The sequence below is a fragment of the Zootoca vivipara genome, chromosome 2 (assembly GCF_965207765.1).
Source record: "Zootoca vivipara chromosome 2, rZooViv2.hap1.1, whole genome shotgun sequence".
NCBI classification, from domain to species: Eukaryota; Metazoa; Chordata; class Lepidosauria; order Squamata; family Lacertidae; genus Zootoca; species Zootoca vivipara.
In genome coordinates, this window is record NC_142584.1 from 106,235,834 (window position 1) to 106,255,156 (window position 19,323).

General features: G+C 46.5%; 2 protein-coding genes across 2 annotated transcripts; both read right to left on the reverse strand.

Annotated features, from left to right (window-relative positions):
* Positions 1-3,070: 3,070 nt before the first annotated feature.
* Positions 3,071-7,078, reverse strand: LOC148687023 (uncharacterized). Its single transcript, XM_088662467.1, has 3 exons — positions 6,717-7,078; positions 5,199-5,353; positions 3,071-3,406 (listed from the first exon to the last, which is right to left on the reverse strand). Exons 1-3 carry the CDS (start codon positions 6,931-6,933, stop codon positions 3,209-3,211), a joined length of 570 nt encoding a protein of 189 aa, XP_088518593.1. The 5' UTR covers positions 6,934-7,078; the 3' UTR covers positions 3,071-3,208.
* Positions 7,079-8,157: 1,079 nt separating this feature from the next.
* On the reverse strand, positions 8,158-18,199 carry LOC118081099 (cholinesterase-like). The gene is made up of 4 exons (XM_035107269.3): positions 18,075-18,199; positions 14,975-16,451; positions 11,631-11,794; positions 8,158-9,869 (listed from the first exon to the last, which is right to left on the reverse strand). Exons 2-4 carry the CDS (start codon positions 16,441-16,443, stop codon positions 9,802-9,804), a joined length of 1,701 nt encoding a protein of 566 aa, XP_034963160.1. The 5' UTR covers positions 16,444-16,451; positions 18,075-18,199; the 3' UTR covers positions 8,158-9,801.
* Between the last annotated feature and the right edge of the window lie 1,124 nt (positions 18,200-19,323).

The window sequence follows — 19,323 nt, forward strand, 5'->3', positions numbered from 1 at the left end:
TTTCCCTTTGCAAGGTAAGCTCAGCAACTTTGAGCTGATCCTCAAAAATTGAGCTTTCCCCCTTTGCAAAACAGCTGCACAACTGAGCTGACCTACCCAAAAGCGGGGCTTTTCCCATTTGCAAAAGAAGCTGCACAACTTTGAGCTAATGCTAAAAAAAAAGGCGCTTTCCCCCTTTGCAAAAAAGCTGCACAACTGTGAGCTGATCCCCCCAAAACGGGGCTTTTCCCATTTGCAAAAGAAGCTGCAAGAAGCTGCACAACTTTGAGCTGATCCCCCCAAAAAAGCAGGGCTTTCCCCCTTTCCTCCTCTAAAAATTAGGTGCTTCTTTTGGTCAGGTACGTCTTATGGAGCGAAAAATACGGGGGGTGTATGGAAAAGAAAGAAATGGGCAAATTCCGAATGTGTTGTTGAAAACACTGATCTATTTATATTATGTTTTATTGGTTTTCCAAATTAATACAAATCAGTCCAAATTATTTAAATTTAATACTATTTCGTTAAAAAAATAGGTTCCCCGCTCCTTTTGCAAACATATGACCATTACAGCCTGATGTAGCCACTTCATTCTTCTTTAATCTCCTCTTCGTCCTACTCTTGATGTTAGCCCATTCTCACAACTGACCTTTCTAATTCCCTTACTCAGCACCTCTGTTACTTTTCAAAAATATAAAATCCATTTCACGTTTGTAGTCTTCATAAATGTTTTCCCAGACCTGGTGTGTTGAGATAGATAATTGCCACCCTCCTTTGAAATATTGAGATAGATAATTGCCACCCTCTGCAATGTTTACAATGTCACATTCAATTCCTTTGAGATCATGTTCACCAGCTTGTGTGAAGGCTGCAGCTACGGTATAAATAACTCCACAACGAGGTGACCACTCTCCGTCATTAAATTCCACTCTGGGGTTCTTTCTCAGCGCTGCAGTTTAAAAAAGCAGACACTTTTCACAAATGCAAGCTTTTGCCAAATTTAATTAGCAGCTGTTCAACTTCTTACTCTTAATTGCACTTTCACACTCCTGGCCCAGTCCAAAGATAATTTAAATAAAGTCCATTTAACCTCAGTCAAGGGGGGAGAGCGTAATAAAAACATAGTTAAATCCTTTGTTGATCATAAATCAAATGCCCCCCCTTCTCTTTCCCTTGGTGTCAGACAGAAGAGCATAGCTACAATTACACATGGCTCACTCATTTTGCAGGGGAGGTCAAGAAAGAAAGAAGCCATTTGGAAACCTTATGAAAGCAGACAGTGTCTTGCCCTCCCTTTATTAATTTGAAGAACAGCTGGTTCTACTGAATGGTCAACATGTTTAGTCAGTGCCCTGCCCTGCCCTCCTGAGAATGACATCACCTTCCCTTATCAGGATGGTGCAAGGGTGATGGTGAGGTTGGAACATACTGTGATTGGTTCTGCTCGTGCATCCTTGCTCCTGCCTCTTGCACATCCTAGCATCATCTCAACAAGCAGCATTGAAGCTGCTCTCAGGAAGGTGGCAGTTGTAGGACCACCGTACTGTGCCAGTTTCTCTTGCTGGTACTGGCATGAAGGTAAAGACTAGAAACAGTGGCTGCTGTGCAGCTCTCTGTGGTGTTGTCAGGGGACCACCAGGGGTCAGCAGGGAGCCAAGCGAAGCGGAGCAGAGGCGACTGGGTCCTTTTGAAGTGCAGGAGCAAATCAACCCGGTGGCTTTCAGGCTTAAGCTACCAAACACCATGAGGGTGCACCCCGTTTTCCACAGGTCATGGCTTTCCCCATATCAGGAGTCCCATAGGTACCAAAGGGGGGGGAAGAGAATTTCCCCGTTGCACACCATGGAGGACGGAATTTCTCAATGAGGTGACGGAAATTCTGGACTCCAGGTGGCACGGAAATCAGATGCAGTATTTAGTGGCTTTGGGGGGGGGGGGCTCCAGAGTCAGAGAATGTACGGATCCCAGCAGAATAGGTGCCAGCAGAACAGGTGACTGAGGAGTACCTCATTGAGGAGTTCCATGAGCTGTTTCCCCATAAGCCACAACCCCTACACTGGCAGCTCAGGGAGGTTTTTGCACCCACGGCAGAGGTTGAAATGGATTTTCTGGGGTTTCAGTCCTCCCCGAGTGGCAGAAGTTCCTGGAGGTCGCCTCTTGATTCCACGGACAGTGAGGAAGACGATTTCCAGGTTTTGTCACCCTCGCTGAGCAGGAGGAGCGAGGCCCTGGAGGAGGGGGTCTTAGAGGAGGGGGTGGATGTCAGGGGACCACCAGGGGTCAGCAGGGAGCCCAGCGAAGCGGTGCCGGGGCTCTTGGACAGGGAAGAGCCCAGCGTGGTGGTGCAGGAGGATAGGGATGCTGACAGCTCAGAACTCCCACGGGGGAGGTCAGGAGCGTCAGACTGCAGTGCTGCGGAAGGGGAGGTTTCTGGGAAGAAGCAACTGAGCAGCTCAGGAGGGGAGGGGGATGTTATTCCCCCACCCCCACCCCCAGTTACGCAGAAGGGAAAAGCACAGGGAGCAGAGGAGGAGATTTAGGGAGCCAAAGTTGCTATGCTGGAGGCGGTCATGTCCATCGCCACTTCCGGATTCTGACTCGGACTGAACGGTCATCGACATTTTTGCTCTACCTTGTACATATGTTACAAAACGCTGTAAAAAATAAACAACAGCTATGGAGTTTGGAGCCTTTTACTCATGTAAAGCCAACCCAGCCCCCTTACAGGTGTTAGCAGCTAGGGATGTAAGAAGGGCTCTGTTTTCCATCACACCCTGCAGGCATCACCTGCAGCTCTGTTTCTCTTCTGCTGCGGTTCGTCTTCTGCCAAAAACAATGTTATCCATTTTTCTGTCTGCCATGGCAAAATTTAAAAATTTGCCCAATTTGTGTAATTAATGAGGTTTTTTCTAAACATCATTTTCTTTCCCAGTTTCTGATCTCATTCAAGAAAGTGGCTGGATTTAAACATAAGGATCTGCAACAAGTCTTTACAAGCTTCCCAAGAAGGAAAAGAAAGAGAAATTTCCCAAGAAGGAAAAGAAAGAGAAGGAAAAGAAAGAGAAATTTAATGCTTTCAGGCAAAGTTCATTGGGAAACCTCGATCTCACCCCCACTCCCAATCTGAGCATGCTCACACACTTTCACAGAGCATGCTGCTGTTTCAGCTGAAAAGATCTAAGAATGCTGCATTTCCAGGGAACCCACACTTCTGATTTTGCCTGAGTTTTCTTTAAGCACTGTAGAGATCACCCATCCAGTGGTTGCACATTTCTCTCTTGCAGCAAACAATTTTTATACGAGTTCCTCTTTGGGCTTTCCTTCTATTTGTGCAGTCCTTGTGACTGTTGGTGCAGCCTTCCAACCGGTACCCCACTCTGTTACCTGCAAAAAGATTGGGAAAGTGAGTAAAAGGAGAGAAGCGAAAACAGATGGGATTTCAGCTCACCGGGTTCTCCTGAAGGCCGCAGATGTGAGCTTTGCGCCTCTCTCCCTAAGCCGATGCTGGAGCCCTGCTACCTCCTACCCAAAGCTGGGTGGGCTGTGGAAAAGTGCAGTCGTGGAGGAACCCTCTCCAGCACCCCGGGCGGGACACCGAGGGGCGGGACAAACCGCCCGGTGGCACGTGCGCAACGTCCATACCGACTGAGCACGCGCAGCAGCCCAGCCCATACAGTCGCCGTACGAGCGGCAGCCCATACGGATGCTGCACGAGTGGCAGCCCATATGGACTACCCACACGCAGCATAACGTATGGACTGCGCACGCAAGGCAGCCCACACAGTTGCTGTGTGAGTGGCAGCCCGTACAGATGCCCGTATGGCATAGCTGCCAAGTACCCCGTTTTCCCCGGGAAACCCCCGTTTTTACTTACCTTTTCTCGGTGGTCCCCCATATCACTTCATCTCCCGTTTTTCTCCGTTATTTTCTCCTGCCGGCGGCCATTTTTTTTCTTTCCGATTTGCCCTTCTATGGGCACCAAAAATGGCCACCGCCGGCTTCAAAAGTCACATCTACGCATGTCCGGAAGTGCATAGACGCAACTTCCGGTGTCACACGGCTGCCGGTCCCGGATTCTGCAGTCCAGAACTTGGAAGGTAAGCCGTATGGACACCGCACGTGCGGCACCCATACTGACTGCGCATGCACCCTCGGCTACTCTACAGCTGGGGGGAGGCAGCGGGCCATCTTGTCAAACCCCCCCCCCCCAGGGTGGCAACTGGGGCTACCCGCCCCCTCCGCCCGCCCCCTCATACACCCCTGGGAAGGTGGCAGGAGGACTCTTGGACCCCATCTGGGCATCACACTGCCCCACACCACCACCTTAATCTGGGCAGAAGCTTCCCAGGCTTTGGAAAGGAGGCACCAGGTTTTCATACTTTAATATTCCAATTCACCAGGAACATTTAGGAAACTAGGGCTACTGCCCATAGTCCACTGTCTTGCACATCACTGCTTTAAATGAGGAGCAGACAAATTCATAGAGGAGAGGACTATCGGTGGCTCTTCTTCCACAGCTGGAGGCAGCAATGCCAGTTACTGGAAGCCACAGGAGTGGAGAGTGCTGTTGCGCTTAAGTCCCGCTTGCGTGCTTCCCACAGGTTGGCCCCTATGAGAACAGGATGCTGGGCTAGGTGGGCAATTGGACTGATCCAGCCTGCGTGCACGTCAAACATTTGAAACACATTATTTCCCCAAGGATTCCGAGGACCTGCAGTTTGTTGAGGATGCTGGGAACTGTGGCTCTGTGAGGAGCATACTAAATTTCCCAGGGTTGTTTGCGGGAAGAGATGTGCTTTCAATGCTGCCCAGGAGGGAATATGTGTGACCTATCCAGACAATGAGAGAGTTCTCTCTGTCCTTTTTCCCCCCTATCTACATATCTCTTTCTCCCTTCTTCTCCAGCCGTTCCGTTCTCCTTCCCACCTGCTTTTTCCGTTTTATTTTTCAAATAAAACATTCTGTGCCTGTTGAGTATGCCCTGTCCTCGTGGTGTTATTCCAACCTTCTTTTATTTTAACTTTATTTCTTTAATAATTATTTATTACATTTGTGGGTGGGGGAGAGATTCTCAAGGTTGTTTTTGCTGTTGTTGTTCTGCAAACCTGAGGACACGCCCTGCCCCGCCCCAGGTCTGCCAATGCTCCCCTCTTGTACACAGATACTATGTTTAGCTACAAAAGCATGGAAATCACCCTAACGGTTCAGAAAAAGCATATAACATTGCTCATGGCCACCCAACGTGAGTTCAACTTACCCACATAGAAAGTGATAGAAATACACTGTTCGTTACGTTTTGGGAAACATACGTTTACTTTTTGGTCACAGCCTGATTCGGGGGTATCCCTCATACAGTAGCGGCACATCAGGCTGTAGGCTGCAATGGCAAAATGTTGGAAATGGCATTCAAAACAGTATGACTCCCTACCCTCCAACATTTCTCCAATGAAAATAGGGATGTCCTATTTTGTTGCTGCTGCTGCTGCTGCTGTTGTATTTATACCCCACACATCTTACTGGGTTGCCCCAGCCACTGTGGGCAGCTTCCAACATATATAAAAACATAATAAAACAGTAAACATAAAAAACCCTCCCTATCCAGGGTTGCCTTTAGATGTCTTCTAGAGGCAGTATAGTTACTTATCTCTTTGGCTTGGGCCATACCCTCCAGCATTTCTCCAATGAAAATAGGGACGTCGTAAGGAAATGCAGGAAAACATTCTGGGATCAAATCAGAAAACGGGGTGGCTTCTGTAAATCCAGGGAAATAGGGACACTTGGAGGGTCTGTGATTTTCACTGAAGACAATTGTAGGGTTGTAGGCTTCTAGATGGGAGGCCTACCGCTAACGTTTTGATTATTTATTTGTATGGCTCAGTACACAGCATGATAAACTGGGAAACACTGGCCTGCAAGCGCTCCAGTTGGAGAACAGCCTTTACCAAGAACAGTCACCAAGATGGCCGTCGCCATGCGGCCACCACCAAGATGGCCACCGGGCATGCATAGAAGCAACTTCCGGTGCCGCTCTGCGCGATTTCCGGTGCCCACACATGGGAAGAGCGGCCCCGGAAGTTGCTTCTATGCAACTTCCAGTGCCGCGCCACTGCTGATCCCGCATTTTTCAGCGGGAGACTTGGCAGGTATGCCCAGTGTCTTTAGAAAGCATTCCAGACCCCCTCCTCCAGAACCTGGCGAGCCTTGAAAGTAAGTGAGCAAAGAGCTCAAAGGCAGAGGGCACTTGTCAGCACCTGTAGGGGTGACGAATGAGGAAGTGGGAGAGATGGGGAGAGGGTGGAGATTCACTAAGGCAATGGCATTATCCAAGAGGCTGGGTTCTATAGCCTCTCTCTGTAAATACTGAATAAAAAGCAGACGGTAAGAACATTCCTTGCCTTTGTACGTTCCGGGGCAACCAGCAGTGGGAGTTGCTGGCAACAGCCTGACAATAACACAGGGGGAACCAGGGCATTCACCTTACAACCCTACAAGCGGTAGGTGGCAGGCAATAGAGAAGGTGTCATGGAACCCATGGTTCAGAAGGCACCAAGACTAGTGGAATGGGACAGATAGTGTTGTGGGACCGGGCATAGGGGCAGGGTTGATCTGATTTCAGGTGTCCTTGGAAATCAGTTAAACCCTGCCCCAGTTTTGAGGGATGTGTTTTGTTTTATTTCGCAGCCTGTCTGATTCAACCCAGGAGGAAGTGGAGAGTTTGCCGATTGCGATTTGGGACATACCTGAGAGGGCATGGCAAAGCAGAACACAGACTGTGAAGGAGAAACCTCTCATCATGCTGGTCTTCCAGACTAGATCTCTGGCAGAGAAGATGCTGTGGTGAAGAAAAGGGAGGGTATAAAGGTAATAAAGGAAAAAAGAAATAATTAACGTGCGTTCCAGGTGCAGGAACACTAACTCCACCCTCGTACCTAGCCAAGGGGTGGAGGAGGGATTCATTACTGTGTCACTTTTCCTGATTGGCTTATCATGGCTGCTTCGACTTGGGATTCCATCTTCTCCTGGATACTGCGTGTGTATACCCACAGGAAGATGCCAAGCGCATTAAGACCAGTGGTGTAGCATGGGGGCCCCACTGGGAAGGTTGCCCCGGGTGCAAAATTGCTACAGTCACAAAATTTCAACACCTGGTGCTGCCTCAATACAGTTGCATGCTTCCACTGCTGGGCTCCGTTGAAAACTGCTTCTCCGTGCGAACCAGGAAGGGACCTCTCCAGACAACAGAACAACTCTTCTTTTCTGATCTCTGCGGCTGCTATCTCCTGAGTAACGCAGATGCCGTTAGGCAGCTGAATGCTCATGTGTGCTCTGTCTGTTTCCCTCCCTCCCACCCACTCATCCACACAGCCCCGGGGGCTGGCAACCCATGCTACGCCACTGGTTAAGACAAAGGAAGCTGCATCTTCAAAGTCTATGCTTATACCTACCCCTGCGGCTACCCCTGGTTTTCTCCTACTGCAAAATAAATTATGCCATGCTTCCTTTCCATCAAGCTGCAATGGTGGGCCCTACTTGGAGGCTGGTCCTTAGCCATGAGATACAGCCATCCCAGAAGCGGACAGGCAGCCATTATTTACCCTTTTATTTATTTCAGAATATTTGTAAGCTGCTGTCTACACTTTATGGTGGTGGGTCTCTGAGGTTTCAGGCAAGGAGCGTTTCCTGTCTGTAGATGCTGGAGGTTAAGATTGGGACCTTCTGCATGCAATGCAGATGTTTCACCACTGAGCTATGGCTCTTCCCTTAGAATCTTAGCAGTGTATTACAACGATAAAAATGCATCTATCATTATGGTTTTTTCAAGTCTGCTCAGACATATAGTTTAGATACCTACACTGGATTTCAAAATTTTGCTGAGGCTAGCATGTGTTTTAACGACACACACACACCCCGGCGCTTTTAATGACAGCCCTGTGGATTTGGGCTGTGTTTTCTCTACAGCAGTGATTCCCAAACTTGGGTCTCCAGCTGTTTTTGAACTGCAGTTCCCATCATCCCTGCTCACTGGTTCTGCTAGCTAGGGGTGGTGGGAGTTGTAGTCCAAAAAAAGCTAGAGACTCGAGTTTGGGAAACACTGATCTACAGTTTCATTATGTGCACCACTTAGAGAGCTCTTTCATTAAGTGGTTTATAAGATATTTCTCAATAAATAAACAGATAAGAACAGTGTGTCGAAGAGAATTTTTATTTACACATCACATGTGCTTAATGCTGCCTGTCAGCTAGAAATACACAAAGGTTTAACCAGTGCAATCCATAATCTTTTGTGTGACCTCAGTTTCATTTGAGGCACCTCGGAGAGGTTTGTTCTTGATGTAGGAGAGGAGCCTTGGAATGGCATGTAAGAAGCTGCACTTCTGAGCCGCCCCCAGATCTCTGCAGTTCAAGCATTTGGAAGCTGCATGTGTACCTTACATGCCCTGACTTTGAAATAAACCCAAATTGTTCTGGCCAGCTGAGCACCCTTCATATCGGAGCAACTGAGCGTTCTGTTCTAGTGGTGGGTGAGAATAACTGGCTTCTGGGAGATTTCAGTACAGTGGTACCTCGGGTTAAGAACTTAATTCATTCTGGAGGTCCGTTCTTAACCTGAAACCGTTCTTAACCATTTTAGCTAATTTCTGTTCTCATCCTGAAGCAAAGTTCTTAACCCGAGGTACTATTTCCAGGTTAGCGGAGTCTGTAACCGGAAGTGTCTGTAACCTGAAGCATCTGTAACCCGAGGTACCACTGTAGTTGTCTCAGGAGCATTTGATAAGCATTCCCACGGCCAACAGAATTGATGTGTGGGAGGAGAACAGATCAAAAGGTAGGGAAAGAACAGGAGAGAAGATCCACCAAACCACAAGGTGAGAACGCAACATGGGCAGAACTTGTGCTTGAATAACCAATACATTAATTAATTGGGACCTGAAATTTTCAGGAAAACAATGCTAATGCTGGCAAAATGCTTCTAGACTTCGCTTGGCATCAACCATTCCCCATGATGTCTACATCAGCTTGCCTCTCATCCTGATTTCACAGAGATGTACATTTCCCTGTCCCTGCTCTGGCCGAGGGGACACCATGAATGGCAATAATTCTGGGGCATGGGAGAAGAAAACCCATTGTGGAATTACCAGTCTTATAAGTCATGTAGACCCCATGGATCTAAGTGGATCCAGCATAATTAATCTGAGTCTTGAAAAGCACATAGAGATGAAAGAGGAAGTGAGAAAGAGTGTCATTCTTCCAACTTCCTCTTTCAGCTCCCTGTATGTTCTGCAGATACCCACAGATTCGAATACATTCTACCCAGATTATAGTGCTCATGCTATGCAAGGAGGGAGGGACAGCACCGGGTTGGAGTTAGCTTCCTTCCCTGATGTTACATAGTAACATAGTAACAATACGAAACTAATTATCCTTTAGCTCCAAGGCACAGCTCCTCAATATATGAGGCTTTGCAAAATTCAGGAAGTGAATTCAGGCTGCCAAATAACCTGCTGCTTGCAGAATAAAGCAAAAGTTATTGAAAAGAAGCCGCTATCATTCATAGCTGCTGGATAGGTCATCCCCCCCCCCTCATAATTAACATATGAATGTGGTGGAGGAAAATGGGACCACCATTCTAAAACGATGGTCCCAATGGCTTATCTTGTTCATTAAGTTCCATTTCTCATTCAGCATCATCTCACAATGTAAAGCAAACAATTATATTTGCAAATGGGCAGCAATCCTACAAAGTGAGTGTTTCTAGGCATGTCTTCCCCATCTCAGTTCCGTTCGCGCTTGATGTAAGCTATTTTTGCATTCTGCCTTTTTTTGCTAAATTCTGGTCTCGTTCTTCATATCTTTCTCCAAAATGGGTGCAGCAGAGTCTTCTTGGACTTTTTCTGCAAAAAAAAAAAAAAAAGCAATTGGAAAAATAATGGTCCGCAGAGAGCCAAACAAGCCTTCATGCAAGAGACTGGATACAACTCAACTTGATTTTTAACTGAAATACATCCACAAAGGACAGCCAATCACTTTCAACCAAAAGTGGAGGGGGGGCTCATTCCTTTCCTTCTGTTGCTCCCTCCTTACCCAAGTTTTGAGAATTTTTAAAGGGGTATACCTAAGACAGAGGTTGCCAGCTTTTGGGGAACTGAGGGCACATTGGCAAACCCCAGAAAATTATATTGGACACGCCACAGCAATAAACCCCTCCCAAGCTGTAAAACCCACACTTCACATAGCCCCCCCCAAAAAAAAACTACACTAGGCTTTTTTAAAGCATTCTATTTGCTCAAAGTTTCTCTAAAGTCTAACTTCAGCAGGAGTGAAGTGGGAGGTGAGGTCCCTCAGGTGCCAAGGAAGGTTCCTGAGGGCACCCATGGGTGTCATGTTGGTGACTTGTGACCTAAAAGGTTCTCAGTTCACACGTAATTGTGAATAGTGTTTGCCAGGAGCTACTGGGATGGTTGCATCGCGGTGGGATAGAGCGAGAAGTCAGCAGGAAGGAGCCAGGGAGAAGCAGGAGGGAGTGGAGGAATAGATAGTGGGAGGTGGCGGTGAAAGGGAGTGCAAAGGGAAAGGAGCAGACATAAGCCAAGGTGACTAGGGAGAAGGGCTGCCATTGATACAAAATAAGCCAATAACGCTAGGGAAGAGAGAAACTAAGGAGGCCAAGCACTTCACTGGCAAGCACTTCACCAAAGGAGCCATAAAAAGAGAGCTAGATGAAAGGAAAGGCCGAAGGGTACCTGGGATAGATGAATACAGTGGTACCTCGACTTACGAACGACTCGACAATCAAATTTTTCGACTTACGAATGGGGGTAATGGCCGCACGCTTACGAATGTCTCGACATCCGGAAAAAAACCACGGCGATTTTAGATAGGGATTTTTCAACTTACGAATTTTTAGATAGGGTTGCTTCGACTTACGAATTTTTCCGTTTTCAATGCATTCCTATGGTAAATTGCATTTTCAATGGCGTTTTTTGACTTATGAATTTTTCGACTTACGAAAGTGCCTTCAGAACGGATTAAATTCGTAAGTCGAGGCACCACTGTATGTCAATTTCAGTTTCTCCTTTTTTCCAATTCTAAGTTCAGTTCTCCACATTCCCACACCAGTTTGCATCCCCCCACACACACACAATAAATCACCAACAACAAATTCCTCACGGGAATTCATCAATATTGTAATGCAGATTTCTCCTAATGTATGCAATTCTACAGTACAATTTGCCCCCAAAATAATGCAATTTTGTAAGTTATTTACACTAATAGATGCACACTTCCCACTAATGGGAACAGCTGGGTAACTGCATTACGAAATTCAAAGAAGTGCAAATTTTGAAGCGTTTTGGTTCTCACATTGTTTCAGAAAATGAGAATTAGGAAGGCTCACCCATTCAATGTGAATTTTCTCCCCCATCTCTAGAGGCGAGAGAAACACTACCTTAGCAGGGAACCCAATTCTGACATAGACAGGACGGGCAGAACTTGTGTGCCTTGTTGTCCACTGGAAATATTGCCCAAAAATGCTATAAAGAGGAACTGGCATAGGACCCCACTGCAACAACACTATAAATGCGACAAGACCTAAGTCAGTACTGACTGTTGCTGAACTGAGCCCAAACTTCTTCAGCCAAAGGACTTGGACTTACTTGGGAGTGTTGAGTTGAATATATGGGCTGCCAGGAAATCGCAGTGGTGGGCAGGAGACAGCTTCCTGATCTCGGATGGCCCTGCGCTGATGTGGAAGAAGTTCTCCTCTGTGGCATTGTAGAGCGGCCATTGCACCTCATTGGGCAAGGACCCAGTGGGATTCCTGTGGAGGAAACAAAAAAAAGACCATAGTCCAGATCCAAATCTTTTTAAGCCAAAGGCCATCAATATCACAAAACAAAGAGAGAAAATAACTCATATATATATATATATATATATATATATATATATATATATATATATATATATATATGAAGGGCATGTGGGTGTGTTTCCACTTTTCACCAAAACTGCTTGACCGATTGCATTGAAATTTTGACACATCACATGCGAATGTCCGAAGGATATAGGAAAGTTTGCTAAGACAGATGTCACACCTCCGCCAGGTAAACCCCCCCCCCAAAAAAAAACTGTTCTAGAATGCACACTCTAGGTGCTACACTCAATATGCCAGCAAGTTTGGAAAACTCAGCAATGGCCAGAGGATTGGAGAAGATCAGTCTACATCCCAATCCCAAAGAAGGGCAGCGCCAAAGAATGCTCCAACTACCGCACAATTTCACATGCTAGCAAGGTTATGCTCAAAATTCTACAAGGCAGGCTTCAGCAGTATGCGGACCGAGAACTCCCAGAAGTGCAAGCTGGATTTCGAAGGGGCAGAGGAACCAGAGACCAAATAGAAAACATGCGCTGGATTATGGAGAAAGCTAGAGAAAAAGCCTTTGACTGTGTCGACCACAGCAAACTATGGCAAGTTCTTAAAGAAATGGGAGTGCCTGATCACCTCATCTGTCTCCTGAGAAATCTCTATGTGGGACAAGAAGCTACAGTTAGAACTGGATATGGAACAACTGACTGGTTCAAAATTGGGAAAGGAGTACGACAAGGTTGCATATTGTCTCCCTGCTTATTTAACTTATATGCAGAATTCATCATGCGAAAGGCTGGACTAGATGAATCCCAAGCCGGAATTAAGATTGCCGGAAGAAATATCAACAACCTCAGATATGCAGATGACACAACCTTGATGGCAGAAAGTGAGGAGGAATTAAAGAACCTTTTAATGAGGGTGAAAAAGGAGAGCGCAAAATATGGTCTGAAGCTCAACATCAGAAAAACCAAGATCATGGCCACTGGTCCCATCACCTCCTGGCAAATAGAAGGGGAAGAAATGGAGGCAGTGAGAGATTTTACTTTCTTGGGCTCCTTGATCACTGCAGATGGTGACAGCAGTCACAAAATTAAAAGACGCCTGCTTCTTGGGAGAAAAGCAATGACAAACCTAGACAGCATCTTAAAAAGCAGAGACATCACCTTGCCGACAAAGGTCCGTATAGTTAAAGCTATGGTTTTCCCAGTAGTGATGTATGGAAGTGAGAGCTGGACCATAAAGAAGGCTGATCGCCGAAGAATTTATGCTTTTGAATTTTGGTGCTGGAGGAGACTGCAAGAAGATCAAACCTATCTATTCTGAAGGAAATCAGCCCTGAGTGCTCACTGAAAGGACAGATCGTGAAGCTGAGGCTCCAATACTTTGGCCACCTCATGAGAAGAGAAGACTCCCTGGGAAAGACCTTGATGTTGGGAAAGATTGAGAGCACTAGGAGAAGGGGACGACAGAGGACGAGATGGTTGGACAGTGTTCTCGAAGCTACCAACATGAGTTTGACCAAACTGTGGGAGGCAGTGGAAGACAGGTGCGCTCTGGTCCATGGGGTCATGAAGAGTCAGACACGACTAAACGACTAAACAACAACAATGCCCTGTGCTGCCCTGATGGACACCCTCCCCACCTGGATCTGTCTCTCCAGCAGCTCAGGGGCAGATCTAAGGGTTTCTGGTGGTTTTCTAAAACCCTATTTAAGCATGCAGTTAAATATAGGGTTTAAAAATACATTTTGAAGTGAGTGCACCAGATATGTGCAACATCTTCCCGTTCACCAGCTTGCAAGATGCAAAGTGGCTTCCGATGCCTGGTTCTCTGGATTCCAAGGCCTGTGAAAGGCCTGATTTTGTCAGGATTTGGGCCTCCTTTGAATCTCCTTTGGATCTGGTGCACAGCTCTGGCCTTTGCTACTATACTTCAACATGAATTAAGAGTATTTGGATGACCATGTCATCAACTCTAGTAGGCAACAAAGAGGACCAACTGTAATGCACAGCTTGACATCTCAGAATGATCTTCACTCACCTCCCTAAAAGTTATATGTAATTCATTTCCAATCCCAGGAGACACTGGGGATTTGTAGCTGGTGTGTCTGTATGAAAGATTTCTGTGTCTGTAAATTTTATCCACTTTCAGTCAGACTGAGCAGAAAAAATCCCTGTCTATTATTATTATTTTAATAGCATTTGCTTCTTCAGAAGGTCTCAAGACCCTGAGAGGGTGAAAGAGATGGTTGGAGAAGCTCCTTATACATAACTGGAACACTTTGTCCCTGGAATTGTGCTAGGAGCTTTTTCCCATTAACAGGCAGCTTGCCAGTGAGAAGGGGGGAAAACACCAAAGAAAGATACCTGCCTTTTGTTTAAGACAGGGATTAGAAACTGTCTAGCTGTCCAGCTATTCGTTGATGAGAACTCTAGCTCCCATCAGCCCCAGCCAGCATAGCCAATGGTCAAGGATGATAAGAGTTGTAGTCTAGGAACCTCTGGAGAGCCACACATTCTCCATCCCTGAATTAGGCATTTGAGCTTTTCTCTGAATCCTGCCCCTCTGTACTGAAACTTGATGCGCCGGGTCCTTGTCAAAGATACCTAGGAAACAAATGAAAGACCTTGGGAGGTTCAGGCAGAACCTTGGGATGTAGAGTGCCCAGAGCAAGGACTATTAAACCATGTCTAGCACAGACATGGCGCTGGAGGAGACTCTTGAGAGTCCCATGGACTGCAAGAAGATCAAACCTATCCATTCTGAAGGAAATCAGCCCTGAGTGCTCACTGGAAGGACAGATCGTGAAGCTGAGGCTCCAATACTTTGGCCACCTCATGAGAAGAGAAGAATCCTTGGAAAAGACCCTGGTGTTGGGAAAGATTGAGGGCACTAGGAGAAGGGGACGACAGAGGACGAGATGGTTGGACAGTGTTCTCGAAGCTATGAACATGAGTTTGACCAAACTGCGGGAGGCAGTGCAAGACAGGAGTGCCTGGCGTGCTATGGTCCATGGGGTCACGAAGAGTCGGACACGACTAAACAACAACAAGAAGAAGAAGCACATCCAAGGTCAAGTTGATGGAATGAGTTGTGTTTGGGGCTCTAGAACAAGAACTGTGAATAGCTTACCCGCTTCTAGCAAACTCCGCCCAATAGCGCATCATCTTGAGGCTCAAAGGGGCGTCAGCTTCCGTGTTGGTTTGGTTTGCCCTCTGTAGCGACGGCAGAGTTCCGAACAGGTAAGGCACCTCAACTCCATGGGCAGCTCCCATCCACTCCTGCCAAATGGAGCCAGAGATGTGATGGTTGAAGGAGTAGGTGTAGACAGGACTCCCACCTGCTGCCATCTTTGCAGCAGCTTCAGCCAATGGGCACAAAAAATAATAATCTCTGCACAGTTGGACCATGGCCCAGCGATACTTTTCTGGCCCATGGCCATCTTCCGCATACTTCAGTGCTATAGTCTTGGCAACATCTCCTTCAAAAGGCCTTTCCACCAATGTCATTGTTCCCTCCAAGAGCTGCTCCCAAGTTGGCATTCCGTCATCTTCTATGCGAGCGGAAAGACCGCTTAGTGCAAAGACAGACCCATCCTCACCGGTGATGCCTATGAGCAGTGGTTTTGCCTGAAGGAGCCCACTCTGCAGAAGTTTCTTTGGCTCATCTGGAAGGAAGTCCCCGTCTGTGGTGGGGTAGAAGCGATGCATCAAAAGTTGGAACATTCCCCTATCCACTTCCTTCTCCTGTAGGCAGCTCACCGCCACACTGTGATTCCGATTGCCACAGTCCAGCAGCTGACTCGCTTTCAAGGAGCGCAACTTGCAATGCTCAGGATCCTTCCAAGCCCAGGGTGCATTCGGAGCTCCGCTCTGCACCACAGCTCGGGCAAAAAGGGGTTGGCTTGCGGGTGAGAGGAGATGAAACCCCACAGAGGCTGCTCCCGCACTGTGGCCAAAGAGGGTCAGCTGAGCAGGGTCCCCACCAAAGACAGCTGCATTCTCCTTCACCCACTTCAGAGCTAGCTGTTGGTCCCACAGTCCCATGTTTCCTGGGACTTCAGGCGGGAGGAACAGAAAGCCGAAGAACCCCAACCGATAATTCATGGAAACCACAATGATGTTCTCAGTAGCAGCTAAAAATGCTCCGTTGTACAAGTCCAAGGAACCGGCACCAACCAGAAATCCCCCGCCGTGGATCCAGACAAGGACAGGAACTGCTGCAGAGGGCTGTGGATGAGGTACCCAGACATTGAGAAAGAGACAGTCCTCTGAATGTGGCGTGTTGGCAACCCACATTTTGTTGAAAGGCCAGTCAAAATCGGTCCTCTGGAAGCAAGCGTTTCCAAAGTTGGTGACCTCCAAGACATGGCTCCATGGCTGGTGGGGAAGGGGCTTTTGGAAGCGCAGCTTCCCTAGGGGGGGTTCAGCATAAGGGATACCAAGGTAGGAAGTGACGGAGGCAGAGCCAACCGGGACTCGCTTGCCTCTGATAGGGCCGCTGCTGGTCACCAGCACGGTGTCATCTTCAGAGGCAGAGCTGGAACTCAGGAGGGAGAGGAAGAGGAAGAGGCCCAAGGATGCCTGGAGGAGAGTAGGCATTGCAGAAGCTGAAAGAAATGTGACCCAGGCACAGTTACACCTTGGCTCTGATCCAAAGCAACATACACAAGCCCCGCCCCCTTTAAATAAAAAGCATAGACTCCAGCATATCGACTGTATTGTGCAGAAGAAGACATGGGAGAAGACAGGCGAAAACCCTTCTCTCCACCCAATCCCCTTCTGAATATCAGTGGATTATAGATGTGTGTTGAAAAACTTGGCATCAAAGGGGCAGCTTCCATGTGAGGACTGGGAATTGCAGGTGGACTGTTGTGCTCTGGTTCTACCTGTGAGCTTCCCAAAGACCTCTGGTTGCTCACTGTGAGAACAGGATGCTGGTCTAGATGGGCCTTTGGCTTGATCCAACAGTATTTTTATTTGATGGGGAGGGAGGGAGGAAAGGAGCCATGACAGTGGGGTCAATGCTACCTGGAGCCCACAAAAACTAGCACTGATCCTGAAAGCATAGGAACATTTTAAATGTACAGTTGTACCTTGGAAATCAAACGGAATTTGTTCCGGAAGCCCATTCGACTTCCAAAACGTTTGAAAACCAAATTGCTTCTTCTGATTGGCTGCAGAAAGCTCCTGCAGCCAATTAAAAGCCACAGAAGCCCTGTCAGACGTTCCGCTTCAAAAAAAATAGTTTGCAAACCGGAACAGTCACTTTGCGATGTTTGGGAGCCAAAATGTTCGGGAACCAAAATGTTCGGGAACTAAGCTGTTCGAAAACCAAGGTATGACTCTATCAGCAAGCAAACATACACAGAAGTCCAATAAGAGAGGTCATATGTCTATATTTTGGGAGGGATGTTGGGGGGTTGCTGCTATTGTTTCTGTTGCTGGTGGTGGTTTTTTGGGTCATTATTTTAGATCTTGTGATTTATGTGAAAATTGTTCCGTTTGGATGTGTATTTTTGACATTTTTATTTATTGTTTATGATTACTTTTGTTCTGCATTTTTCTCATGTTTCAAGCCACATGGAGCATGGTTTAAATTGTGGAAAGGTGGCATACAAATAAAATGATTTATGCATGGATGTGCACCAAATTCATTTTTGCATGTCGACAACAGTGTTCACGAAATACAGAACGTACCGTATATGCGTCTTTGTGACAATGTTTTGGATGGTGCCAATTCTCACCTACCAATCTTCATATACAGAAGGAATATTATTCCAGTAAAGATTAGCAGGTCTAGGGGAATGGCAAGGCCAATTGTGTAATTCCTTGAGCTGGAATCTTCCATCTAACTTTCCACTAAAGCTGAAAGTGGGAAACTCAGTGTACTGACCTTGAACTTCTTAACAAAAACATTGCAGTCACCTCATACATTGACTTTGTTCACCTCTTTCTCTTTTTCTCTTTTGAGGGAGCAAGTCCTGACCTGGAGAGACTCACACGCATATGTCCAAGACTTACACCATGAGCTGGATACAGAGTTAACTTCCCAAATGTCCAACAACTGAAGCAAAACTAAGCAAGAAGCTATTGTACTAGAATGCAGGATTCCTGACTTCCTTTCTTGTGCCACGTTTACTGTCATTTCCCACCCCCACCCCCCTGGTTTGTTCCCCACTTCTCATCCCATCCTTGGAGGCACCTAAACCTTCTGCGTCCTGAAGACTCACCTCCTTTATCTCCGGAAGGGTTTTGCTGCTCCTTGGTATCCTCTGCAGCTCAATCCAAAGGGGAAAGATGGCTACTGAGGCTTATAGGACACTTCCAGCTCTCGCAAATAGCACCCAGTGAGAAGGCAGCTGCCAATATGTGTGTATGCAAAGGGCAGTGACCGCCGGGCTCTGCCTTCTCCAGGGGAGGAGGAGGCATCTTAGGTAAGAGTCCACATCAGAGGGCACAGAGTGAGAGCTGTGGCATGCAAAAAAAAAAAATGGGTTTCATGGTTACGCAAAGTCTCTGGCCTTTTGGACATAAGGAAATGCAAGTATATGTGAACATTGGCAACCGTGGACTGGCAGTGAAGAACATCAAAAGTCAGGTTGAGTTTGATTAGTGAGGGCAGCTGGATCTTTATTTGTTGAGCATGCGATGTCAACCCCCAATGAGATGTCCTGGAGCAGGGCCATAGCAAGGGGTCTTGCTGCCTGAGGTAAAGGACAAGATGGCTGAAGTGCTGGGGGTGTTTCCTGTGTCCCCCAAAACTGGTCAATTGCAATCCTCCTTTTTTTTAATGTCTTTATTGATTAAAAAGAATTACAAAGAATAAACAAACATAAAACACACAAATACAAACACAAAACACACAAATACACACACTGATACAAATACAGATACACATTGTTTGTTTCAGTTTCTATTCTTTACACTATTTCTACTTTCCGTTGACCTCCAATTATGCTTGCTGTATCTTTTCTGTTAAGTAAGTAATGTCGCACAATATTTTTTCCCATATTACCTTTTTCTCTTTTCTATTCATATTCTCTGTCACCTTTGTAATATCGATTGATGGTCTAACAGGCTCAGTCTAGTTTTGCCAGTGGAGTTCTTTTTATATTATTATTATTATTTAAATATTCTTCAAATACTCCCCATTCTTTTTAGACATTTTGTTTCATCTGCCCTCTCATTTTGGCTGTCATTTTTGCAATCCTCCTTAACGCAAGTAAAATCATCAACGATACAATGGGCAATAGCTATTGGTCATAATATAGACATGGAAGCATGGGAACGATTGTGGAATATAGATGTAAAATTTACAGCATGTTATGGCCCAAGAGAAAATTATATGAAAATGATATATTGATGGTAATTTGGCAAAAAAATGTATAAATCCAAATCAAATAAGTGTTGGGAATGTAAATAATAATAATAATAATACTCTGGGGACACTCTGGGCGGCTTCCAACAAAATATTAAAAT

Excerpts from the sequence above, each read along its gene's own strand:
- LOC148687023 (XM_088662467.1), bottom strand. The coding sequence starts at position 6,933 with ATGAATCCCTCCTCCACCCCTTGGCTAGGTACGAGGGTGGAGTTAGTG. Across the intron at positions 5,354-6,716 it reads GCTTTGCCATGCCCTCTCAG|CCTACAGCCTGATGTGCCGC; the intron begins GTATGTCCCAAA and ends TTGCCATTGCAG. Across the intron at positions 3,407-5,198 it reads GTTGGGTGGCCATGAGCAAT|TGTTTTCGCTTCTCTCCTTT; the intron begins GTTATATGCTTT and ends TGAAATCCCATC.
- LOC118081099 (XM_035107269.3), bottom strand. The coding sequence starts at position 16,443 with ATGCCTACTCTCCTCCAGGCATCCTTGGGCCTCTTCCTCTTCCTCTCC. Across the intron at positions 11,795-14,974 it reads GCGGAGTTTGCTAGAAGCGG|GAATCCCACTGGGTCCTTGC; the intron begins GTAAGCTATTCA and ends TTTCCTCCACAG. Across the intron at positions 9,870-11,630 it reads ATTCAACTCAACACTCCCAA|AAAAAGTCCAAGAAGACTCT; the intron begins GTAAGTCCAAGT and ends TTTTTTTTGCAG.